The sequence below is a fragment of the Xiphophorus hellerii genome, chromosome 18 (genome assembly GCF_003331165.1).
Source record: "Xiphophorus hellerii strain 12219 chromosome 18, Xiphophorus_hellerii-4.1, whole genome shotgun sequence".
Taxonomy (NCBI): Eukaryota; Metazoa; Chordata; class Actinopteri; order Cyprinodontiformes; family Poeciliidae; genus Xiphophorus; species Xiphophorus hellerii.
Window position 1 is genome coordinate 19,205,776 of NC_045689.1, and position 26,648 is coordinate 19,232,423.

At 39.5% G+C, this 26,648-nt stretch overlaps 2 protein-coding genes across 7 annotated transcripts in view; one reads left to right on the top strand and one right to left on the bottom strand.

Moving 5' to 3' along the window:
• Window positions 1-16: 16 nt before the first annotated feature.
• tyr (tyrosinase) lies at window positions 17-3,831 on the bottom strand. 4 transcript variants are annotated; one of them, XM_032545828.1, is made up of 6 exons: window positions 3,676-3,831; window positions 2,598-3,453; window positions 1,987-2,203; window positions 1,204-1,351; window positions 912-1,093; window positions 17-819 (listed from the first exon to the last, which is right to left on the bottom strand). In XM_032545828.1, exons 2-6 carry the CDS (start codon window positions 3,423-3,425, stop codon window positions 572-574), a joined length of 1,623 nt encoding a protein of 540 aa, XP_032401719.1. In that variant the 5' UTR covers window positions 3,426-3,453; window positions 3,676-3,831; the 3' UTR covers window positions 17-571. The 4 variants fall into 4 exon arrangements, with proteins under 4 accessions (XP_032401719.1, XP_032401716.1, XP_032401718.1 ...); XM_032545825.1 differs by having other exon boundaries at window positions 2,598-3,499; window positions 3,676-3,830; XM_032545827.1 differs by having other exon boundaries at window positions 2,598-3,502; window positions 3,676-3,830.
• Window positions 3,832-11,230: 7,399 nt separating this feature from the next.
• grm5b (glutamate receptor, metabotropic 5b) overlaps window positions 11,231-26,648 on the top strand; it is a 78,401-nt gene continuing 62,983 nt past the window's right edge. Inside the window, exons 1-4 of one of the 3 annotated variants that reach the window (XM_032545285.1) lie at window positions 11,231-11,368; window positions 22,882-23,394; window positions 24,730-25,176; window positions 25,298-25,412. In XM_032545285.1, the coding sequence (XP_032401176.1) occupies window positions 23,245-23,394; window positions 24,730-25,176; window positions 25,298-25,412 (712 nt within the window). In that variant the 5' untranslated portion in view covers window positions 11,231-11,368; window positions 22,882-23,244. Of the gene's footprint in view, window positions 11,369-14,962; window positions 15,223-15,291; window positions 15,869-22,881; window positions 23,395-24,729; window positions 25,177-25,297; window positions 25,413-26,648 lie in introns of those variants that run through there. The other 2 variants (XM_032545284.1, XM_032545286.1) reach the window with 2 other exon arrangements.

Here is a 26,648-nt window from a genome sequence, read left to right on the forward strand (position 1 = left end):
CTCATTCAGACTCATATGTTTGGGTATTAATTTAACACTTTATTTGCTTTTTGCAGAATTATTAAAGCACCATTGTGAACTCACAAAACATGGGTTAATATTTATTCATGAGATGAGTGCAGAGCTGCATGATCACATGACTCGCTGTCTCTGGAAGGCAACAGTTTTGACCAGGAGTAACTTGGAGTTTCTCTGAGACTCTTCAAGTTCACGAGTTTAACAGCAGTGGAATTTTACAGTTTTTAAACTCTGCCTAATTCGGTGAACTTAAAGTTTAACACCCTACATGTTCCATGTATTTAGATTTACTCTAAAAGTGTAGTAAAAGGTGAGATAAATAGTTCTGTTCAAGTTACTGGAAATCAAACAGTGCTCACATACTTCAGGTGATGTGAAAAACATGTTTTGTTCTCCTTGATGAGGCTTCACTGGTCGATCTGTAACTGCATTTATTGCCTGATTCATTGTAATTATTTGCTTTGTTTTGCATCCCATTGGCCTTTTGAAATGAAAGTATCCTGAACATACTTTGAACATTCATCTGCAGCTGTTTCTGCACTGTCTGTTTTTGTTAAAGAGTGGTTTGGTACGACGATGATCCTTCCTCTGAGCTGCTTTGTAGTAGTGGCTGCCTCTCTCCATAACTCGATGCCCTCTTCCTTCTCTGGCTTCTCTTCCACCTCCTTCTTGCGAAGACTAGTAGAATGGCAAAAATCGAAGCAATCAAAGCCCCCAGGATCCCGGCCCCAAGCAGCCACTGCCAGATTTCTCTGGCCTGCTGCAGGTAGGGGGTCACAAACTCCTGCACAAACCTCTGGCCTGTGGAGATGTAGAGAGGACAAGATGTAACTAGAGGACAAATAGCTACAGGAAAACACATTTACTGGACATGTTTGAAATTATGTACTGACCTGGATCTAACAGATAAGCATACTCATATCCTAGCACCTTGTTGGACAGGAAGTAGTCTCCATTTCTGTAGAGTGGAAGCAAAGGTATCATATAGTATTCGTCGTTGTGTCCAATAGGGGCATTTGCTCGTGGGTAGCTGCTCCTGAGAGGCTGGTGGGTCCTGAGCCAGCGCTCAAAGATGCTGTGAAGGATGAAAAGTAAGACACTAAATAAATAAAATGTGGTGGATTGTTTAATTAGGTTATTGTGAGCAATTTTACATCTGGTTTGTGTGTAAACACCATGGGTTACCTGTCAATGAAAGCATGGTGCAACAGGAATATGGGGTCATTGGCTGAACCCTGGACATTGGACATGGAGCCGTTCATAAAGACATGCAGGGAGTTGTGCATGGTGCTCTGGCCTGGTACTGCTTGGCCAGTCTCTGGGCTGGCAAATCCTGCAGGAGACAAACAGAAAGGTGGAACACAGAGTCAAATATAGCAACGGTAAATAATGAGAAAATACCAAGCAGTGTAGGCAAGATAGAGCAGAACGGGCCACATTAATTGTATGGAGAGAAAAATTAGAAAACAAATGAGGAGAATTTTAATTATATTTGTACAATTTAGGAAAGTAGATTAATTGGTTTTGCATGAGAAAGGTATGCAAAGACACACATTGTAGTGACATAGAAGGTTATTCTCCTCTACAGCAGGCAGTCAACCTGAATACAGAGTCTGATGTTTGAGTTGCAATGGTGGGCTGGGCAAACTTTTGCTAATAGGGTCATTTTTAGCTTAGCGCTTTAGCACTTTTGCTATTTTTGATAATGTTCAGGTATTAGTTTCACCTAAATTATTGTTTCTGGCTGTTCTATAAACTTTCAGTTGAGTAAAGTTCAACATCTGTGTTGATGCTACTGGTTTGTTTTACATGAAATCGGAAGTAGCTCTTTCACTGTATGAAGATAAATATGTTGTGGTTGAATCTTAGAAATATGGCTCTACCTTTTCATAATAAGTAATGTAGCAGGCGTTTAGAGTAGGTGTTTATCTCACAGGAGTGTACAGGGAAATTATTTTGTATGTTTACCCTCCAGGACGTTTCTAAAGCTCATGTTGGCAAAACGGTCCATGTTTCCCGTCTCGTACTCAGGTAGGCCTACAGCAAAGTCCACATCAGCTGTTGTAGGAAGTCTCGGCACGCGGTTTCTATCGTGGTTGCCAGGATTACGCAACAGTGGACCCTCTCCATTAGCATTGCACAGGACTTCTCGGTTGTTGTACTCCTCTGGCTTCGAGCAGATTACCTTCACCACAAAATATACAAACACAAATGCTTCTTAAAACAATGTTGATGAGTCTTTAAATCCAAAATCAGAGTTGTCAGGTTAAGAGTTGCAGGTATCTCCTAAGCAGCAAAGTCTTTATGATTTTATTAATAACAAAGCAAGCAGAAAGTGAAATTCTTCAAGACAAGAAATGAGTAATGCTTCGATCCAATGTCAGATGCAGCAACAAATGTTTTGAATTCAGCATTTCTAGGCTTCACTGATTAATTGAGCATAAAACTCGATAAACTATCATTTTAAGAAAATCTAGTTTGTAAAAAAAAAAAAATCTGTGTGATATAAAAACGAAAAAGACTTTAAATCTGTAGTTGTTTCAATAGAAATGGAGCCAGAGAAAGACAGATTTTCCTACCTTCCATGAGGAGAAGACAGAAGCAGGGCTGATGAGGTTGGGATTGAGGGAGTTGCGTCCGCCCATGAGAGCGTCGGTGCACACTTCACAAGTCTGGGCATTTCTCCAGTCCCAGTATGGGATGGTGAAGTTAAAATCCCCTGTAATTTTCCTTATCTCATTCTCCCAGTGAAGCAGGAAGACTCTGTGCCAGGGCAGAAATGCTGCAGATTCATGGGCAAAGTCAATGTCTCTCCAGACGTTCCCTGGCCCCCCCAGGAAGGTGTCTCTGGAGACATAGTAGTGTATCCAGACAAACAGATCGTAGGTGTTGATGTCAGAGAACATGGGGTTCTCACCATTTTCTCCCATCTCTGCTCTTGTTGCTGTGGAGATGACATAGTCAGGGTTGATAGTGTTTTTAGCCAGGTTGAGGTAAGAAATGAATTTCTGCTGCTCTGCAGTTGACATGGTCATGATGTTCCTGCGCACTGATTCCCTGTACTGAGCACAGTTTCCACCCCAGTACCCAAACCTGCATTCTCCACAGTTAAACCCTCCATAGTTTCCTGCACAGCGACACGTACGGTTGAAGAAAGCCAAAGGCCAGCGCTCTCTGTCATCCATCCCAGTGTGTGGGTACTGTGGCCCGTTGGGCTCATCTGAGACCAGCACCTCGGTGCAGAACCCGCGGCCTGACAGAGCTCCGCAAGCCGAGCCGTCTCCTTCCCAAACTGGACAGCATTCTTTAGTTCGCAGCCCCTCGGAGTTGGCACAGGGGCGAGGAAACTGGGACGAACAAACCCCCATCAGGTGAAAAAGTACAACAGACCCAAACAGGTTCTTCATGTTGAAAAGTTACTTTGGTCTCCAAACACCGTGGTGAAATTTCACAGAAACAGAACCTGTTACGTTCCAAACCTCTGCTGACAAACACAGAAAAGGAGAACTGTGTAGAAGATTGAGTGGCAAGAAGTCTCTTCTAAATATTGCAATTAAAGGGATCCCAAGTCAATAGAATACCTCAGGATTAAGCAGCAAGTGTACAGATGCAGAATATTTTAGAATCATTATGTTAAATTTGGATCTTGTAACCTACCATCTAAGCAGCTTCTAAACCTCCGTCGACTTTCTCTTTCACACACCCAGGCAGCTCTTCCCTGGTCTCTGCCTACTCATTCAGCCGTTTTGGGGGCCGCCCTCAGAAAAAAGTGTGCAATTTCCTGCATTCACTCACACACACAGATTAATACAAGCATCACATGCTCAGGATAATACTCTTGATTCCTTTTTTCACTTTGTCTTGAGACCAGCTGACCTCACCCTTTCCTACCTCAGGCAGAAGAGGGAGGTTTTGTGGTTATGTATGCGCCATTTCAGGCCCCACCCCATCAGCCACCCTCCAAACTCCCAACACTCCAAGGCAGAAATTTACGCATGACAAAATCAGTGTCTTGCTCTGAGAGTGAGAGGAAGAACTGAGTAAAGATACAAAAGTGGAAAATTGATGTTTTATACTAATCAGAATTAGAACCCGTGCTGATTTGACCCCAACATCTGCAGAGTTTTATTGGGTTTTGGCCCAAAGTCCAGACCTAAATCCAATTAAGAATGTGTGGCAAGACTCAAAAATAATTATATTTCCAAGAACTGATGCAAATTGAATAATATTTGTGAAGGGGAAACAGCATTTCCCATTTGATCCAAATATTAACATTTTTGGGTTTTTTAAAAATAGTTTTGATTGCAGGCTTTCTGGATAAAACAGTCAAAATGTCTTTTTTATCTCATGCTTTCTCTCCCAGACTCCTCAGAAAAAATGCTCAGTTTTCATTAATCTACATCAAAGGCAAACAAAGCAGCAAAATAAAAATGCAAGGCTAAATTTTAGTGTCATTCAAGTCAGCCTATCATCAACGATCCCTTTCTAAATCAAATCTGTTTAAGTACGACTCCATTTTCCTCTGGATGCTTCATCTTCTGTAGTGATTCGATGAACGAGCATTTCTTGCCAAATAAATGAAACAAACAGGTACCGAGGCTTGATATTCCTCTGCACTGTGACAAGTGGTCTCATTGAAAATGACAACAGCAATTCATACAGACATGTTACAGAGTATTAATGCCACTGGTATTTTACAGTGAGGGAAATAAAAACACAAGCTTTGACTGTGGAACAGAAAATGCACTGGAAAGACAAGAACACATTAAGTTTAATACATAAATAAATGCTGTGGCTCTTCAGCATTTCACTTAAGTAAAATAAACATTTCCTGATTTAGGAAAGTAAATTATTGGTTAATGCAGCCACTAATGTTATTCACAACCTTTTTGTTATTTTCATACAATAGTAAAAGTTAAACCAACACTTGCTAAATTTAGTTGTAGTTTCTGAATACATGTTCTTTGTTGCACAGAAATGCAACCTTTATATTGTTCTGCTCTTACAACAGTAATAAGTCCAACAAGTTGAAATTAGCTGGCTATCAGCCTTGTAGCCATCCTGCTGCTAGAGGCTTACAAATATCTTATCTGTGGATTTCCAACTGAACAACTACCTTAACAACAGTGATGCTCTTTTGATTTAGTTTTCTCATATATATATATATATATATATATATATATATATATATATATATATATATATATATATATATATATATATATATATATATATACACACACATATATATATATATATATATGTGTGTGTGGGGGGGTGTGTGTATTTGTAACAGGAAATAGTTCCAACTATTGGGGAATTTGCTCTCTCTATAAGCAAAGGAAACATGTTATAGCCTTGTTTCAGCCATCTGGCAGGCAGTGTGCATCATGATGGCGAGGCAAGGCATGTAAACCCTGAGGAAATTCCATACACTTTTTCTGATATTTAAATTTAAACCACAGCATTTGTCTGATTTTTATTTGTTCTCTACCTTCACATCTTTTTATGTTTTAAAGACTCCACAATATGCTGCCATGGTCAGGTACAAGGACTTGTAAGGAAATGTGTAGAGAAAAACTCTGAAAAATCTGGACAACTATTGATCAAATATTGCTGTATAAAGGCAATAAGTATAGTTATTGCATTTTGTTCTTATCATGTCAGGATCTTTGGTTGTTTAAGTTGTTTTAGGATTTATTTATTTCTGTTTTCCTTAGTTTCTTATTTTCATTAGATCAGCTTTGTTTCGGTTTTTACTTTAGTTCAGTCCTTTCGGAACAAAAATTCCAGTTTTTGTTTATTTGTTGTGTCTAGTTATTAATTGTTACACTAGTTTAGTTATGTTTGTTAGGTCTAGTTATTCTTTAGTGTTAGATTTATTTTCTCACCCGCTGTACCACTTTCTCTCTCTCTCTCTTCCCCCTCACACCTGCAACCTATTTCTAATCAGCCATCTGTTTCTTGTTCAGTAATCAGCCTCCCCAGTATATGTACAACTCATTCTCAGTTCTTCTGGTTGTCTCCCCGTTACTTCCCTGTTGAGTCCCAGCTGTTCTTTTATGTTGGATTCCTGTTTTTGTTTGGCTCTGGCTCCCTGTGACATTTGTAAGTGTTGGTAATTTTTTTCTTTAAAACATTCATAACCAATCCCTGCTTCACCCACTTCTGCAATTGGGTCCAACTTTAATCAACAAATTTGGACAAATAGAGGATTTTTTTTGGATGGATGGATGGATGGATGGATGGAACGTATGTATTAAAATATCAGGGCAATTTTCCAGCGTTACATAAGAAACAGAGTAAGTTGTGTAATTAAAAACTCAGAGACCCTCTCTGCATCTCTTCCACCATATGGTACGTGACGAATCTACACACCATAGGTAGAAACTTCTAGGAGGAGAGAGTCTGAGCTATTTCCTCCCCACATGCTCCAACTCCTCAGGTCCCACAGCCCACTACAGACCCCAGAATTATCTGTGCAAACTCCAGTATCACAAGCCGCTCACATGCTGCTGTGGTCAGGCACGGGATGCAGCTTAACTGGCTGCAGGAACGCAGTAGAGCGCACAGGAATGACCATCACAGGATAAACACCCGCCCTCAGGGTTCCTATGAGAGAGACGAGTACAGATACGCTGTGTATTTCTTTGAACGTGCAAGGAATTTCACCTTATGTAAGCCTGTGGAGTTTTACTGCAATCTAGACCAGCGACTCCCGAATATTCCAGACGCCAGATGATGCCAGTAAAGTTAATGTTTCAATATTTCTATTCTTCAACCAGACACAAGAGGGCAGTATGAGCTGTTTGTATGGAGGGAATCCTGCGTGAATTATTTGCACTTCTGTGCACGTTGCACTGGTGTAACATAAGAAATAACAAAAAAACTGGACCAAACTATTGATAAAAAGAACAGCACAAGATTCCTTTTGCATATCCCCTTTACCTGCATATGTGGAGTCGACACTGACCAATGTTTGGCTGCAAGAAGAAAAATGTTGACTATTTGTTCTAGCTGGAAAGCAATAAAATCTCTGAGAAAATCCTTTAAAGGGGTGGGATTATGAATTTTACAGGCCATATTATAGCACAAAAATCAAGTGTTATCTTCAGTTATGAAAATGCTGTATATGGAGAAATAACTTGCTTTTTTTTTACTTTGCTATTTAATGCCTTGAAAATGGCATCTACAACATTATATTTGACCCAGGATGGGTAAGCGCTTGTGTCCATACACTCTTAAAACGGTTTAAGGGTCATAACCTGCTCACTTTTATGTGCCTCATTTGTATTTAGAAAAACATCCAGTAGTGATTTTTAATCTTTTAAGAAACAAAATTTCAAATTAACTCCACACACCACATATTTCTTGATAAGAAATAAAGCAATAGCCAACCCCGACAAAAAAAAAATTTACTTTTCCCCAGGTTATCACTTTCTTCCTGCAGGGGAGAATTAATACAAAGCTGCAGCGTCCCCAGTCTGTGTGCTGAGCGTGTTATCGGAGCGTTCAGGTAGTCAGAGACACTGTGACAGCTTGTCAGCCTGTGCTGACAGTTAACACCAAGGCTGCTTTTTGTTTGGATGCACCCAGACTTCACAGCAGCCTGCAGTGATTTTGAGGACAAGCTCTTTTAAACTCTTTAAAAGTTGCCAAAAATACCAATAGTAATAACAGTCTACATGACATTCTGAATATATAGCCTGCAGGGAAAAACCTGTCAGTAATTTTATGATAAATTAATTTCCATAAGTTATCTTATTTTTAGCTGTGGTGTGTAAGAAGGCAATCAGATTCTTGTAAAAATGTAACGTTGGATGCGTTTGTTTGACTTCTACCTTAATCTTATCCTATTGGAAACAGGAAATCAATGTGATAGTCTTTATCACAATATCACAAACTTGTCTAGTTACCATGAAACAAATGGGCATCATTAAAACCCAATCTTCATGTGGTCTGTGAGGCAGGAAGCGTTTAAACTAGAGTGAGTCTTTTATAATTGACGTCCTCATTTCTCTGCTGGCGTTAAGCTGATGTTTTTAATTCTCTATTTGTCCCACTTAGAGGGAAAATATCACAGAAAAGTGTCAAACCTGTAGATCAGCTGTGTGTCTATGGCAACCATGGGCATCCACTGTTATTCAGAAATGCCATTGAATAATTGATTTGCTGAATGACACGGAGTCTCTTGTTCTGCGATTTGTGGAGGAGAGTGGGAATAAGAATATTTTATCCGATGGATGTTACACGTCTGCTGAGTACACTCTGATGTACACACTGATTATGATTTTACAAACATAAGGAGTGCAGGTGTTGGATTATTTCTTGTAGCGTTTATTCTGTCACTGTAATCTCATTTTCCTCCAACCAGGGGGAACCGTTGCTATTTTCTCCTTTCCCACATGCCCCACAAACTCTGCCCGTCAGTGTCAGTGTCAGATTACACTCATATTCTGTTATAATAGGATGATTTCCATCAGCTCTATCATTAAATCCAATCCCCACATCATTTGACATGCTACACTCTATTACATGAGATTGAATTGTCTCAGTTTGATCAATTGTAATTCAATTATTGATACTAATTTGCACTACTGAAGTCTCAAGAGTCCCTTTTTGGGTACTCTGTTTACCATTTTGTTTGTGTTTGTGTGGGTGGGTGTGTGTGTGTGTGTATGTCTGCTTATGAGCACGAGGCAACTTGATTGCTGATTATTTTGCTTTACTAAAACAACAAATGTTTACCATGAAATGTGATCCTAAAGGTCATTTGCAATATCAGTGGGATGATGTAATACGGCGGGAGAGTTCTTTAAGGTTTGCATGAACTGTGATGCAAGTGAAAAATATGAGTGAGAATGTTAGTTTTTTTTATTTTTGTTTTGTGAAGGCCTGGTCTTAAAGACCGGTATTACTTTATGGTAAAAGGCATAAAAATATACAGCGGGATTAAGTTGCATCCTAAAATTAGAGGATGGAGCCTCCAGAAGCTCACATTTTAAGTCCAAATGTGTTTTAGGAGCAGCTTAGTCTGCAGCTCATATCTGGTATGCAGTGATTTATGATTTGTAGTGATCCTGTAAGCCATTACTGGCAGTCAATTCCTTTTTAAATGGTGCATTCAAGTGATCACTAACCCTGTTGTGGTCTTTTGGTCATCAATTCACCTCTTAATGCATGACATAATTTGGATCAATGGATGAAGGGGGCCGCTGCAAGATGTATCTGCTTGGAGTCAGTGTTTTCCCTTACAACAGGCTTATGATAAAATGATAAAAACATAAAAAAGGAAAAGCCTGCGATGGACTGGCACCCTGTTCAAGGTATACAATGCCTCTGGAGGTAGGCATCAGCCCTAAATGTGATCCTACATAGACAAGCGGCTATAGACGATGGATGAAAGGATGGATGGTAACATAACAAGTAGTCTTTTGTTATTACTTAGGACTAAATCATTTAAAAATAGTTATTCAACCATTTTAAAATAAATCCTGATCAAAAGGAGCAAAGCTAAATGATTCATAAACTAAATACTTGACCAGTTATGGGTCCTTTCCTGGGTTGTGAGCCAGGAAAGGACTGGCTCACAACCCATCATGATGCAGATGATAGAGGCAGCACAAGCACTTAAACATAAAACAGTTTGAATTACAGAAACAGATAAAAATAAATCTTATGTCTGGAGAAGACCTGGAGAAGATTAATGTGTCTCCCGAGACATTTGGTGGAGGTGCTTTAGGTTGCCAGGGAAGCTTTTAAGGTTTATCCAGTCATTGTTTAACCTCATCAAGAGCTGTGTTGTCATTATTTTCACAATTCTGAGGTTGTCTTTTTGCCGTTTCCATTTGCTTTTTGAATGGACCTTGCCAAGTGAGGTAGTGACAGTCCTACATCACTGGACTCTTACAGGGGCAAGTTAGCTTCACCGGTTGAAGGAGTGGTGACTGATTTGTGTGACCAGCCAGCTGCAGAGTTTAAAAGCACAAAGAAGACTCGGAAATAATTTCTAATTATGAGAATAAGTTAGGTATCAAACTTAAATGTGTTCTTGGTTAACAAGAAACCACTGCCTTGCATGTTTTAAATGTGTCTGTTCCAGAACACCCTGATTCAAAAGAAACCATGACGTCCTCGGCATGCCATCAAATGCTGCAGAAGGCCGTTAATCACCCACTTATACAAGTCAGGTGTGTGGCAGAAGGGAAGCACCTAAGACATGCAGGTCAAATGAGAGAATATGCATGTAAAGGACATTCACTACTCTAAATTGTCCTTAGTTTTCAGTGATATGTACCTGGTTGTATGTCTTTGTGTTTATTTTTGACAACCTGTTCAGGTTGTGCCCAAGCTTTCACCCAATGACTGCTGGAGATGAGCACTACCCCTTTATAATCCTGCAAGGATTAAACAGGTGTGGAAATTGATGGCTGATTCTGTTGCGCAAAATCCCTTAACAGTCACTCAGTGTGCTTGTATATTGCTTTTCTTCATCTGATCCAAGTTCTGGTATACATTTTATTTAAATTCCAAAAACAATCCGGACAATTTTCACTGGACCTGAAAGTCGTTATAGACACTGTCGCTCAAAATCATTTAGATCTGTGCTTAGATCTCTGTATCTTGCAGTCCTTTTACTTTCTGTTCAGCTCCATTGAGATCATGTTTAAATTCATGTATCATAGAATCCTCCTTGAATCCAAAGTTAATTTTCTGATCCTGTTAATGTCAATTTCTATTGAACTGTTGATAGTTTGATGACTTTCCTGTTTTAAAACGAGACCATGATTGTAAGAAAACATAGAACAGAGATCAGGTTACCACTACATCCAACCTGTGTTTGCACGACAAGGCAGTGTCTAAAAATGCACAGCTGTGTATGTGTACGCATATATGTCATGCTCTTTTAATGGTTCACTAATCCCAAGTGCATTTGGCAGACAAATTAATCCAAGCCTCGTCATAGCCAAGCTCTAAACCTGCCCCCCACATGCATCCCGTAGACCCATCTCCATCTCTCTTTGGATCTCTCCCCAGGCTTTACTGTACCAGTATGCATCTCCAGATGGTATCGTGGAGGTAGGTGTGATGTGAGATAGAGAAAGAGAGACAGACAGCAAACAGAGAGATGGTGGGAGACCTGTGACGGACAAACCTTCCTCATTGGAGCAGTGAGGAAGTGAGACAGAAAAGATAGAGACAGACAGAGAGAGTTATAGAGAGAGAGAGAGGAGGGGTGTTCATTTGTTGCCATAGTGAAAAAGTAGATTAACCACAGTGAGCATGATGCCGTGATGCACTAGTGAGGGATGCTGTGTTTCTGTGGGAGTATTCACCCCTGCAAGCTGAGGTATGTGACTCTTAACTTCTTTTATTTGGTACGCACAGTTCAAAACAACATTTTACATGCTTTTAGGTGACCTAGTCCAAGCAACCTGTCATGCATTTCAGAGATAAGTATTTCCAGATAACGCTCTGTTTCTTGGACATCTTTGGGAATATTCCTTTGCGAAAGAAAAACAAAAATCTAAAAAAAAAAAAAGCCCCAACAATTTGAAAATGTTGTTTAGAACCAATACCTGATCCATAATTTTCTGAGCTACATTAAGCTGCAGTTTGTAATTGTATTTTCAGACAAAATTGTTTCTGAAATCTTATTGCCTGCTTATTTAGCCACAGTGGAGGTCAAGCCACACTTCTGGCTTTCTTTCGCACAAAAAGCAAGAAAATATAAAAAAAATATTGCAGTAACAGTCATATTTTGCATTCATAGGATCTGAAAAGAATATATTTGAAATAATAATTTTCTTAGAGTCTTAAGAAGCTTGTTGTGTCTGGCAGCCTCTGTGTTTTCATTGCATAATGGAGACCATAGTGAGATGCTTCCATTAGATTTACATTGACTTCTTATCATTAATGATTTAATCTCTGTGGCTCTGTAGCAGGATGCCAAACAAATCCGTATAGGTTAATGGCTCTTTTACTCTGATGCGACCGCATTGAAACTTCAAATGTTAATCGATCTCCTCCTCTGCGTCATCATCTCAGCCCATGGAGTCACCTCTGGTGCCTGTCTGATCTGTGAGGAGAAAGAGATACACTCAGTCTATCTTGATCCAAAACATCTGATTAAACGCACATAAAAGGGCAATTACAGCATAATAAGCTGACATCCACCTTTTTATAGAAAGCATTTAAAAACTGAGAAATCAAGAAATTATAAGCAAAAGAAAAAGAAACAACGAAGGCTTTGATTTTTGTTCTGCTTGCTGGTATCCTAATATCGACTGATATCTTGTATGACTAAATTTGACACAGCCTATTAAAGAAATCAAATTAGCTGCTCTGATTGGCACAATTGGGCACTTAAATGTGCCATAACTGCAACCAGTTGGCAAGCCAACAGTCTAAACTCCAGATAAATACTGTGATCCAGGTACAAAGATGAGTCCCTGTGTAATCTGCCTCTGGCCCTTGACAAATCGTCAACAGAGGAGGCTCAGCCTGAGAGTTTTTGAAAACGAAGAGGAGACGGCAGAACCATAAGTGGCATAGTACAGAGTAACAAGGAGCTCTGTGTATGAAATCAGTGTCTAACATCTCACCTGTATCATTATTTTTTTTTAACAATACAAAAATTAACTTGGCGTAGTCGCCTCATGTTGGAAAACCAAATCTGTTGATATGTGCAATGGATTCTTCAAAACAACTCGTATGTCGTCACCACATCACACCATCCAGCTCTGAAGATGACTTGCCTTTTGAAACACTCACTATTGCAATGCTGTTGACTGTGCAATGTTGTAGTGAGCATTGACTTGGTCCTTGCCTAGCACACGCATACAAACCTAGTAGATATCTCAGCTCTGAGTGTTTAGTGAAAAGGTCTTACTATTTACTATTTGCATTACTTATGGTCTAAAGGAGTTTTTTTTTATATCTTACTCGGCCGGCGTATCTAAAATAACATTGAAATTTCAGTTTCACTAATTTTATTAGTGACAAACTGTTTGTCAGCTCATAATTTTCAAAAGTGACACTGTTAGGCATTGTTTTAAGTAGTCTGATGATTACTATAGTAATGTTATGATTTACTTGAGGTACTGCTGGGTACCATTTAGTTCAGAAATCAAACCATTTCAATGGTTCTGGTGGAGCAAATGTCAGGAAAGTCAATCTTTTCAGGCTGCCCATGGTGTCAAGGAAGAGCTTCAGTTTATCCATGTTCTCTTTCATAATAACCAATAAAGTTATTATAGAAGAGGCCAAAAGAGGACAAAATTATTTATGCTGTTTATGGTCTTATTTCAGCTTTAACTTGAACAAAGTTGCAAAAACATCCCACCCAACATCATCAGTGTTCCAGTAGTAAGTTAGAAAACCAATGGGATTTACTGCTTGCTGTCTTATTATTAGAAATTCTTGCAAATAATATTTCACAGCATTTTGTACAATCAATCTCATGATGAATAGAGTTTGTTGCATATACTTCAGAAGACAGACTTGAAATGTAGGTGCGTGGCTGGCCTGAACTATGTTCCAGCTTCAAATTTGAAAAACTGTGACATTAGCTAATTAAACTCTGTACGTAGCTGTTGCTCACAGCAAGAAGGCCCTGGAGTTTGCATGTTCTCCTTGTGCATGTGTGGGTTCTCTCCATGTACATTCTCCCACAGTCCAAAAACAAGACTGTTGGACTATTTGGTGTGTGGAGTGTTCCCTTTGGCTTTCATTGGAGAAAGGCACCGGCTCCCTTATGACACTGCAAGGATTAACTAGACTGATTGGACAGACTTAAGGTACCTTACAACAAAGATAACATTGGATGCCAATATTGTTGTTGAATATTGTTGCAAACAAAATTTTCCTCACTAGTCTCTTTTCTAACATCACAGAATCCCCTCCACTTTGTCTGATCTTGACTGCTATGAAAATATATCAGTTATGGTTATGATGGATGGTGAAAGCTTATTCATTGTGCTATATTCATTAATAGAGAGCAGATTTTTATGCCATAGCTGTTGAAATATTATAGCCTACCAAATATTCAATTGAAGTGATCCATTGGACATATTGATAATGACATGACCATTGCAAATCAATATGTATTCAGGTGTAATTGTAACACTTGAAGAACATATTCACTTTTAAATATGCAGTAGGAAGTCTGTGACTGATTTAACATAATAAAAACAATCTGAAGTGCTAATAAGCAGTTTATTGTTTAGGCTACTGGCAGGTGTCATATTAGATTGTGTAGTTTGGTGAGATGAGAAAGCTCCAACTGCATCAGAATATTTAGGTAGGTTCAGGTTTTTTCAAATACACCATGACTATTTCCTTACAATCAGTACCAAATAAGGTACAAAGAGATCAATACACACTCTAAAATCTGCTTTGCTAAAAAGCAACACATTTAGGATTATATTGGTAACCAGACATGCTAAATATATCCAGGTGTAGGCGTATTTAATGCAACAGGACTGAGACAAATGGGACAATGTAAGACAAAAACATAGCCACTCTCACCTGAAGACAGTTTGGGATGACTAAGACATGTTTTTGGGCTGTGAAGCTATAGAATACCCAGAGATAACCCACACATTCACATGGAAAACACATTTATCAGCAATTGTTTAGAAATCTTGTTACCCTGTAGACTGAAAAATTGACGCAATGTTTGATTAAAAGTGCCCAGACTGTACTCCAACTAAAAGCCCCAGGTACACCTGCACACCCAACTAAAACATTGAATACTCGCACCTCACTGGGTCTGTATGGGACAGGAAAGTGGTGCAAGCTAAAAGCTGACTGTTTGTAGCTGAGCTGTAAAAATTGGAGAAGAATGCTTCAGACAAGTAGCTCTGCTGAATGAATATGAGCAGCAGCAGAGGGGGTCGAGGAGAGGGAGAGGGGTAAAGAGAGGGGGGAAGTGCGGAGGATAATATGAGGGGAGATGTGCTGAAAAGAGGAGGAGCAGAGGGGTGTGTTGAAGAAGAGAGGTGTTTGGAGAAGAGGCTCAGGTGTGCGTGACTGGAAAACGGAGGAAGCTTCGGAAGCTGCACAGCGATCTGCTGCTGCTGCTTTCGGGCTGTTTGACATTGGGGTATCGGCCGTCTCTTTCGTCTGTGGTGCCAGCATGCATCTTACTTGTGAAGCGGGACCGTGAGGGTGATTTCAGAGAGACATGAAGGACCCTATCAGGTAAAGATCTGAGTTAAGATTTGAGAGAAATATGCCTGCAATGAAAGATAAATGTAATTTATTCACTAAGGATATACTCAGTGTTCTGTTTTCTGACTGGAAAATATTTGTCGCACTTTTCTTGCATTAACTTGCGGTAACATCTGGGTTTGCCATGGCTCACTTAGAAGGTAACCTAGTTTAAGAAAAACATCCCGTTCCTCTGGTGTTAGTGGGGGGGACATAGTCGTATCAGTAAGACTGAGGGGGGGACTGAACCCCGCTTTTCATCTGTGCATGCTGCAGCAGTGTTCATTTCAGGCGGTGTCTCTGTCATGTTTTTGCGTCCTTCGGTCATTATAAATCACGTTTCGTTAGATTGGGTGCAAATGTTGGGCTCTTATCGTATTTTGCGGTAGGGCTGTTGCAGCGCTGCGCCAGTCCTTCTCCTTGGAGAGCCAGGCACTTTGACCAGACGCTGCTCGTCAGTGATTAATTAAGGGCTTGCAAAATGTCAGATCAGTCTGGTAATTAAACTCAGAATATATGCATGCAAAAAAAAAAAAAAAAAAAAAAAAAAAAATTGAAACGGGTATCTGCATAGCGGCTATCAGAGGAAAGTCTAAACGAATTGCAGGAGAGGCGGCAAAAGGTCAATGCTTTTTCGGTGAGTTATGCATTCTGTTCTTGCACACCTTTTGTGATGTTTCAGGTAGCGGTGCTACCTTGCTATTGACACATGTTACTCATATTACTGAGGTTGTGTAACAACCATTTAAGCCTGCAAAACTGAACAGCAGCCTTACAGGTGCATGCTCTCAGCCATTAATGCCTGATAATAACTAATTTGTAACAGACATTCTCTATTTAGAAGAAAGTGCACACCTGAAAACAAACACAAAAAAGAGCCTATCTTCTGTTGGCAGTAGCCTACTTTTAATCTGAGCTTTGGAAATTGCTGCTAAATGTTACAGAGGTAATCCCAGAAATTAAGTGATAATCTTTATTGATAACTTCTTAAATAAAAAAAAAACCAAAATTGCTTTCCCTGGATCTCTGGAGAAGATAGCCCCCTCACTCAGGAATAAGCACACTGAGACACTGCCAAACGCCCACTCAGCAAAAGAGCAAAAGGCTTCCTTGAATGGGGGAACAACAAAAAAAAAAAGCAGAGTGACCTATTTACGTTTTAGAGATTAATTCCAGAAACAACATGACTCAATGTCGGTGCTGCCTATTTTTTTTTAGGGTTCCTGTGAAATGTATGCAGCCACATAGCAGTGCACACATTTGCCCTTAGAGAATGATTCTGTGCAGCAGGAGAGGGAAGTGCTCACTCCAACAGGGTGATAACAGAATGGACCTCTTTTAAATTCATGTGGGTGGACATGCATCCATTTGTGAATGGTATATTGGGTGCTTTTCCATCCTGTGTTTGTTTCCCAGTGAATAATTGCATGCAGCTTATTGATGTATATTTGCCTTTTGATGATCCCCTTACCTCTGATCTGCTGATAGAAAAGAACACAATGGGATTTGCATTGAAATTCTGCATATGATGAAAAGAACTACTCCAGTTTAGTTAAATTCTCCAGACACTGTCCACTGTTGCACTTGTTTTAATTACAAACGCAACTACCTTAACCATGCAGAACAGAGAGGGAAAAAACTTCATTTCTTCATATCCTGTGGAAGGTAATATCTTCTCCTTGCTACATAAAATAAAGGTTTTCCCAACACAGAGAACAGCATATCAGGACTAATAAGATGCACTGTATTAAAGTAAGGCTGCAAAGGAAGTTTTTTTTGCACCCCTCTTTATGTTGGTGTAGAAGTTATTTCATTTTGGTTTATTGTACACTTGTGAGTAATTTAGATAGAACTAAAGGTATAACTGCTTAATGGCATGCAAGAAATGTTCCTTTAGGGAATGAGTCCCCCATTAAGCCTTAACAACAAGACAGCAGCATGGAAGAGAATGATACGGGAATCCAGTACGTGACTCAGATAAAAACAGGGATTCTTGTAGGGAGAGATTGCTATAATCCACTTCATTTCACAGCAAACCTTTAATGCTGGCATGGAGGCGATGCATTTGATTTTACCCTGAAATCTCAGAGGGAAGCCCACCCAGTGGACAGGGGGCGCAGATCATTTCAAATAAAAAAAAAAAATCCTTGCCATTATGTTTCAGTCATCCTAGTTTAAACTCGGTAAAAATTCAGAATTTTCTGTAGCTGCTGTGAACAAAAATCTGAAGTTATAGCTGAAGAAGACTGTCAAGTTGTAATCCTGACTTGTGCTGCTGTTAAGTGCTTGGAAAGATGGTAAAGCAGAGTTGGAGTCAAAGGCCAGATTATAGAGGTTTAATGGAAAGCAAGAGGAAACTTGAAGCTGAAGTCAAAGAGACGATGGAGATGAAGCGTCGTAGCAGACGAAGGTTTGGGAGCTGGCCGAGCTGGAGCTGAGGACAGAGAATTCAACAATTAGAATCACCTCAACAAGCCTGAAGTTATTCAGAGGCCAGGACCAGTACTGTCACTTAATCTGAAGATCTGGTGATGAGTGGATGTAGAAAAGAATATTTAAGGAAGGTGGTGATTGGAAACAGTTTTGCCAAAGTCCTAAGAAGAAGACCTAGCCAGTTGGCCTCATCATGACTCTGTTTGTATCTGCTTTATATTTAAAACCAAGTTTAATCTAACTGGATGGAGTTTGGAGAAAATTGTAATATGTATGAGTAAACATGATGGACTACAGTTTTATTTCTATTAGATCACAAATTTTGATTTCTATGAGGGAGGCCTGTATGCCATCTTCACGGTTGAAATGCAACCAACAACCAGCATTGAAATTGAAATGGAAAAATACTTAAAGGAAAATTAAATGTTGTAACTCATATTATTCAAGGTTCTCCAAATAGTTGTTGCAGATGGTGTTGGCAGTGAGTAGGAGCAGTGTGTAGAGCAGTGTGTATAACAGTGAATTTGAAGTAGCCTCTGACTGAAGACTCTGTTTTTCTGTAACAGTTTCATGAAGAGAATGCTCAGGGTTCTCCACAGTTTTCTTGATTTTCTGAAGAATCCTTCTTTACACTATCCTCTTCAGAGGTGTCACAGTAATCCCCAGAACAGAGCTAGCCTTCTTTATGAAGTGGTTTAGCCTATTGAAGTCCCTGGTTCTGATGATGCTGCCCCCACAGATAATGGCAGAGGAGAACAAACTCTCAACAACAGACTCATAGAGATATGCAACATCTTGCTGCAAACTTGGAAGGATCTAAGCTTCCTCAAGACTGCTTCAAACTGAAAAAATTACAAATTCTTGTATACATGAACATATTTTCTGCTTTTCTGATATAAAGATGTGGTGATGGTACATCATTACTAGGCCTGTCGCGATAAACGATAAATCGATTAATCGTACGATAAATTAAAACTATCGACGTCATTTCAATTATCGGCATTATCGTCTCTTCCGGCCTTTTTCTCTTTCTGTTGATGACACCAAATGAAAAAAGGCTCAACTCCGGTGCTCTCCACTGACCCTCCCTTCCTCATTTCCTTAGTGTGAAGCCCAGCGCACACTACACGATCTTAGAGCTGTCGGCCGATTGTCGGCCCATTTTTAAAACCTGACAGACCAAACATTAGCCGACAGAAATCCTAGGTATAACGGTTCGATCGGGTTCGTTCCTGCCGTGTGGTGTCCAACAATGGGCACAAAATAATGGCTACAAGTCCAGTGAACTAATTTTAAAACCAGGCATTAATCAATGCTTTACTACAATCTACCTGCAGTGCATGTGGCTAGTGTCAGCGTAAAGTCCTGACTGAATGAAAATCATTATAACCTATTTACGTCACGTTAACGAAGAACAGCTGAAAAGTTACCGGGTTTATCAACTGCGGTAGCAATTTCGCTCCAACTCCTCCTCTTGTCATTTCTATATTCTTTGCATGTTAAATAAACATTAATGTTGTTTCCACATATCATCTCCAATGTCCACTGGACTTCGGGTTGCTCCGTGTCAGCTGTTCGGGATTCCCCGACGTAATTTCCCCTCAGAAAGCGCGGAGGAGAATCCGCGCTTTCTGATTGGCTACCTGTCACATTCAACAGGCTGCGTTAAAGCTCCCAGTCGGTGAAAACCACTGATTTAGATCGGAGCGGCCACGATGATCTACCATAACACACCACACAATCTTAGAAAGACCAAAGGTCTAAGATTGTCATAAGGGGAAAAATAGGAGCAAAAAATCATGTAGTGTGAACTATTGCATCAGGTAGTCGATGTGCCCATCTTCTCTATTTAAATCTACTTATTACTGAAGGGCAACATATTATACAGACTTCATAATCTGCACTCTTTTGGTTGAATGCAGTATTTATTTCCACTTTGGCTTTATGTTGTTTAGTTTTTATCAAGTACATTTTTTGTTAATGGAGACTGAGAATCCATTTTGTTTTTGGTTGTTTTGTTTATTTTGTTTATCAGTTCCAGTGTTAAATATTCTTTTGAAAATAAAGTGTATCTATCTTTGGCAGGAAATCACATGCATTATTACGTCATTTCCATTAAATCAGTGTAAAAAGGTCTTCAGACAATATTATCGTTTATCGCAATAATTTTTTGAGACAATTAATCGCTCAGCAAAATTTGCTATCGTGACAGGCCTAATCATTACTCGTGTATTCATATTAAAACTACGGCTCTGACACTCTGACATCCCACACATAATCAACAATCAACATGCCGAAACTCTAGATCTGTTATGGCTCTGGGATGGCTCGAGCCGCTGCTGAGACACGAGTGACACACAGCAGGCCTGTGTGGTTTAATCTGTTGATATTAGAGCCAAAATGAAAATCTGAATGTTATGAACAAGTAGCATGCTGCCACTATGAAACCGCACCGAGACCTGAGGCGGCTTTTTAAACCGCAGCACTGGCTTGCTCATGTGTTTCACCAGCAGATAGGGCGAATGGGAAGCAGAGGGAGCGAGAAGCAGAGACTGACCTGCAATTGCATCATAATTAACTGGGAGTACGTGCACAGCACAGCTTAGTTTTTCTTTTTTCATTCATTATTGGAGCAGCAGTGAGCCGTCCCGCCAGCTTGACACGCCCATTTTGATTCAGACTCTACATCTGGTGATATCTATTAGTTACAGCTCATGCTTTTTTATTTCTTTTGTCTCACTCTGACTTTTATCTACAGTTATCTGCAAACATTATCTCTGTCTGCTCATTCCGACTCATACTACCTTGGTCCGTAACTCAGCGTTTCTTTCTACCTTTCTAGTTTGGCTGATTGTATTGAAGTAAAGCATTGGTGACGTAGTGATGTCAAACCGAATGCTGGAGACATGCAGGCAGATGGCTAATTAAAGGTTCGCTGAATGGGTGTCACCTCTGTTCCCACAATTTAACAGACTGTTATTTCCCACTCAGATTTTTAGGGCAAGTTAAAAAATGTCTATTGTATGCATGTTGCAATTCATTTATCACGAATAGGTACTACTGTAGCAAAATTGATGTAACTGTTAACTGTTATAGCAATGACCTGATAAGCCGCTCTGTCTGCGCTAACATCGATTTACTCTCCTCAGGTATTTGCTTCTTCTGATTAATTCAGATCCACTTAGGTATTGTCTCTCTATCAAAACTAACAGAGCATCATATCTCAGCTTTTTTAAAGTGGGTTACTATGTAAAATTGACTTATTTTAGCTTTACCTCATGTTATAGTGTTATTCCGTCTTCAAAAACATACCTGGAGTTCTGCTTTAATTATTTTATGGATGTTTGAGAAAATCTTTAATCTCCTTTGGAAGCCATTTGGCGGCTTACTCTTACCAAGCGCCGCCTTTTCTCCACCTCAGAGCAGCAGTCTCCAGCTGAGCCCCATCAGACTAGCGGGGGCAATTAGCAGGAGCTTCTTAAAGAGACAGAAGCCCAATTTGGATGCAAAGTCAAGTTTCTTTTAAGTCATGTTTGATATGCACAGCATTTTTTAAGCAATCGATTGTGCTATGAAATGGCACTATATGCCTGGAAATTACATAATAATGCTTCTTTAAATGATACAAATCGGAGGCTGTATGACCTCTAATTTATAGTCAAAGTGCACAAGCAAGAGTCTTGGCAAAGTTTTGGCCTGAGGATTTATATTAGCTCAACATTTATTTGGAGCAAGCAGGAACAATCTAAACTCATGAGTTTAAGAAATATTTTGGTTCTTAATTTTTGTGTCTAGTCACAAAAGGGCAAAGCCTAAAGAAATTAGCGAGACAAATTAGAGGTGCAGAGTGTACATGCGTCAGACCCCGTTAATGTCATTAGAATGTTGCAGAAATTTTTTCAGAAAAGCAGCAGTTCTTCACAGCTGCTTCAGGCGTGAAATGCTGTGGTGTTTGAGATATTGATATCATGTTGACACAGTGGAGACTCTGCTCATTCATAGTGATGTAGAACTATTCCCCAGGAAGCACAGTACACGAGCTGGGCCAGTGTTTGTGAGGCATCAATACCTTAGGCATGTAGAGAGCTGGTCTACAGCCAATGCTCTAGTCATCACATTAAGCTGCAAAAATAAATGGCTGCACAGGGTGCCTCTGTAGCTATGTGACCATGTGCAAAATCTGAAGGTTTTACTATCACAGATTTTCTCTGAGACAAGCCCCCTTGCTTTGTGCTATTGCTATATGGTTCTAACTCCTCTTCCCATGCAAATATATCTTCACGTTGTCAAAAAAGAACTCAGACACACTGATGCTAAATATTATTTTCAAATTAGATATAATTAGATATAATTTGAAAATATAGCTGATTTATAAAATATGATTTATAGCTGACCTATCCAGGGTGTACCACAGAACATGCTCTGATATAATATTGCTATGAATATTATCTTATCGTGTAATATTTACATAATAATTTCTCCTTGTCTTTGGCTCAAGGAAACTTTATGCTAAGTGATAAAAATATCTTCGAACTTTAATCAGCAACCAACCAAGATTTGGCATACTAAGGTTTCCTGACTAAATGCTATGACTTTTCCACTCGTTTAATATGCCAAACACAGCAATTCCCAAGTGTCTCAGCTGTTCAGCAAACATCTCGCCTTTTCCTGTGCCTTAAAAGCAGGAATTACGAGAAAATTGTGCATTTACAACTTTGCTTGTTAAGTCAAAAGAGTAAACATGTCAAAAATGCATTAGAACCAAAAGTTTCTGACCTATTTCCACAGATGCTGCAACTCCAGAATCAGATATTTAATATCTTTTCACTGACACTGTTTAGAAATTCTTGGAGTAGATGTTGTGATATACCAACAGGACCTGGATTCAGCACAACTTAAATATCTGATTTAAGCATTCTAGCTGATTGCAAGTCACAAGTCACTTACTGTACAGCAGTCCTGGACTGAGCTAGGCAGAACAGGGTTCAAACCAGCAACCACCGGTTACAGGATAAACTTCTACCGTCACTGCCACAGTCCACCCTATGCAAAACCAAACGAGACTCTGTTTGATTATCTCAACTTCTATTAAGTGATTCAGTATGTTTTTCTTAAAGTGGTACATTGGTTGACCACTTTCTTGTTATGTATTTAACAATACTTTGTGGTTACTATATTGAATTGCTTTAAGACTAATTGAGTTCTTTCTTCCCACAGCTTTCTGGGAACATGTCGTTCATTGACCTGTTCCAGTGGAAACCATCTCAGCCTGGTAACTGGGGGATTGTGGAGTTGTTTCAACCATCAGTAAAATCTTTGTCAGACTCTCTCCTGAATCTTCCAGGTTGCATTGAAGCAACAGTCTCAGCTGTCCCACTAATGCTACCCCCTTAACATACAAAAATACCCTGAAAAGCAAGTTGGAAATGGATAATACTGAGATGAGTTTTATTTCAAGCCTTCCACTGTGCCATCAGCTCTTGAGATGGTCACCCAAGCTGTTGAACGAACACTAGTACCTTGTGACACTTGTGGACATACAATCTGAGAGCTGCCTGTGCTTCATTACCTCGCTGGACCATGATGATGCTGTCGCTTCTGCTGTTTTTGTCAGTTTGGGTGTGGTGTGAAGGAGCTGACTCCAGTGAACGCAGAGTCGTGGCACACATGCCTGGAGACATCATCATTGGAGCTTTGTTCTCTGTCCATCACCAGCCTCCTGCTGATAAGGTGAATTGTTGTTTTTGTGTATATCTGCAGCATGGTCTCAGTGCTATAAAGTTGTAGGCCTGCAGTTTTGTCCTTGCCTGAATTTTACTACAATTCCCAAAGCAATGCAAATTTGATTTTAAAGGCATAATTCAAGATTTTTGAAAGATTTTAGAAGGAAATGAGCAGGTAATATCTGATATGAACTAAATAACTTTCTGCATCTTCAATTAGTATAAATCTAGATCAGTTGGTCCCAGAGACAAAAGCTGACACTTGATTCCAGAAGAACCAAGCCTAAAGGAAACTTATACCATTTGAAAACAACTGAAATCTTAATGACATTATTTATGCAAATTCTGTACCATTGACATCTGAAATGGATGCATTAGGTGGTGTGCCACTAATCATCTTCCTATATACATCTATATATATTTAATGTGAATAACTGTCTAAAAGTAAGTCAAAGTATAGACCAATGATAGATATTTCACTTAAACAATTAAAAGTACATTTACTTTTTTATTGAAGGGAAATACTTTAAACGTTTCATCTTTATCCTGTCAGGTTGCTTAGTGGTGGTGCAACAACTACCAACTCCATTTTCTGTATCAATAATCATAAGTTTAATGGTAAATTATAACCCAGTGCAAAAGTTATGATTGTTAAACAGTTTAGAAAATGATCTTTGGATAAACCTCAATTGTGTTTTTGTGGTTAGCGTAGTTTTAAAACAGTGTTGGCCTCTACTTTGACCTCAGATTAGCCATTAGCATTAACCTTCAGAAACAACTAATCTAGATTTACACTAAAGGAAAACATAAGAAGGTTACCCACTGGAGAGACAATAACTACTCACAATATTTTAATAAAACCTTATTTTAAAATTTCTAAACTGTCCCTTTAATAAATTATTGTCAGTCCATTTACCAGTTTTTTTTGTGGCCAAATATTTAGATATTACTTTAGAGAGAATCCTAACATTGCTGTCCGACTTACCAAAAAAATGAAAATGGAAACCTTTTTGTCTTCTGCAGCACTATGACCATTTCATTTCCATTAGTTGCTTCAGTAACCAATACTCACCCATTGAAATTTTGGCTTTCTTCATCCTATTATAAATAATTGGACAAAAAGAAGAAAACAAAAATAAACCCCATAAACAACAGCCCATTAAGCAACGCAGCCAAGTTAGAGTACCTGGACCTGGATTCAGCACAACTTAAATATCTGATTTAAGCATTCTAGCTTGGTGAAACACTAATTGTTATCTTTTCTTAATCTGGTAATTTTTTCTGATAAAAATAAAGCATAGCGCTATGACTGGGAATTTGTTTTTGTATTCTGTCTGCTCAGGTTCATGAGCGCAAGTGTGGCGCGGTTCGTGAGCAGTATGGCATCCAGAGGGTGGAGGCCATGATGCATACATTGGACCGGATCAACGCCGACCAAAACATCCTTCCCAACATCACTCTGGGCTGCGAGATCCGGGACTCGTGTTGGCACTCGGCTGTGGCTCTGGAGCAGAGCATCGAGTTCATACGAGATTCTCTTGTGTCCTCCGATGAGGCAGAGGAGTGGGGCGGTGTGACCTCGTGGGGAGGAGGAGGCGGTGGAGGAGGAGGAGGAGCAACAATGAAGTGTGCAGACCCATCTGCTACTCCGATGCGGGGAAAGAAACCCATTGTGGGTTTAATTGGACCGGGGTCGAGCTCTGTAGCCATCCAGGTGCAGAACCTGCTGCAGCTTTTCAACATACCGCAGATCGCCTACTCTGCCACCAGTATGGACCTCAGTGACAAGGTGAGCCAGTCTGTCTCAGAAGAAATTGGTTAATAAATTGAAATGTGGATTAGTTAATAAAATTTCACCTCAGTTAATTGCTAATTTATTCACTATTCACACATTTTTTGCTTTATTTCAGAGCCTTTATAAATATTTTATGCGAGTGGTCCCTTCAGATGCTCAGCAAGCACGAGCCATGGTGGACATTGTCAAAAGATACAACTGGAGCTATGTGTCTGCTATCCACACTGAAGGTAAAACTAAACCCTTAAAAGAATCTTAAAGTATGATAATGCTACAGTTGCATGATACCAAGGTGTTTACATAAGATGTTAAATGTTCTTTATTTAAAACAGAAAAGCAACAATTAATCCTATGGCTTCAAAAGCCTTCTAACACATTTGTTATTGAAGTTATTTTTTATCATAATATTTGTTTATTATTATTACTGTATTTCTAGAACACAAAGAAAAAAATCATATATTAAACTACAGCTGTATTTAGTGATTTCTAAACTTGTGGTTTTGTAACTGGGCCTTTTTTTCCACTTTGATACTACAATCCGATCCATGGCTACTATTCACATTTCTTTGCTCCAGTATATGCACAATGTCCAAGGAGTAATGTGAACTATATAATATCCTATTAGAAGCTTCTTACTTAACCAAAGAGAAAAGCAAAGTAAAAAAAGCTTAAAAAATAAAATAGGGTTATTTTACCAGCTGAAAGAAAAGGGTAAGGTAAATAGTTTGCAGCACTGCCACTGCAGCAGAGTTGTTTAAGGCTGACGTTTTCACCTTACGAAGGTGAGGATGGTAGAAATTTAATTGCATTGGCTGGGTTGAAGCCTGCCAGAAAGCTGATAAAGCAGTTGTGTCCAAAACTAGGGAAGTAGATTAGTAGGTGATGCCTGCAGGACAGTCTGAACAAAAAGGTCAGGGGAAGCAGAGCAGCAGCTATGCCAGAGTAGATAGAGTGCTTGGTGATTTTGATTGAGAAAGAATCACCATGAATAAATATCCAAAACTCTAGAGAAAGGCTTCAGAGAAACATGTAGAGACCTATGGGAAGATTTTATGCTATGGATATTTTTTTTGAAGAAAAAGAAATAATCCTTCAGTTGCCCTTCTTCATTGATTGACATGCTGGGACGTTGAGTTACTCAGTCACCCAGTTTACTGCGGGGAAATGGTGGAGATAGTGCAGCTACTAGCTGAGGTGGAGGACAAAGCAATCCAATCTCTGCAGATGTCCACAAACAGGGTTTGCTGTTCCTGAAAAGCGATAAGCACAGACATTCACAGAGAGATACACCTTTTCACTTAAAAGACTTTGTCATCAGGCTTTTCAGATATCTGTTTTGCTGGAGTTGCCATGTGTGTGTAAGGGCGGTATGTCTCTATGAAGGCACAGTGTGTCCAATCAACATATGGTGTGGCAGCTTTATGAAAGCATTCAGATAATGGGGGGGATGGAAGCAGAGTGTATCA

Excerpts from the sequence above, each read along its gene's own strand:
- tyr (XM_032545828.1), bottom strand. The coding sequence starts at position 3,425 with ATGAAGAACCTGTTTGGGTCTGTTGTACTTTTTCACCTGATGGGGGTT. Across the intron at positions 2,204-2,597 it reads CTGTCTTCTCCTCATGGAAG|GTAATCTGCTCGAAGCCAGA; the intron begins GTAGGAAAATCT and ends TTTGTGGTGAAG. Across the intron at positions 1,352-1,986 it reads CTTTAGAAACGTCCTGGAGG|GATTTGCCAGCCCAGAGACT; the intron begins GTAAACATACAA and ends TGTCTCCTGCAG.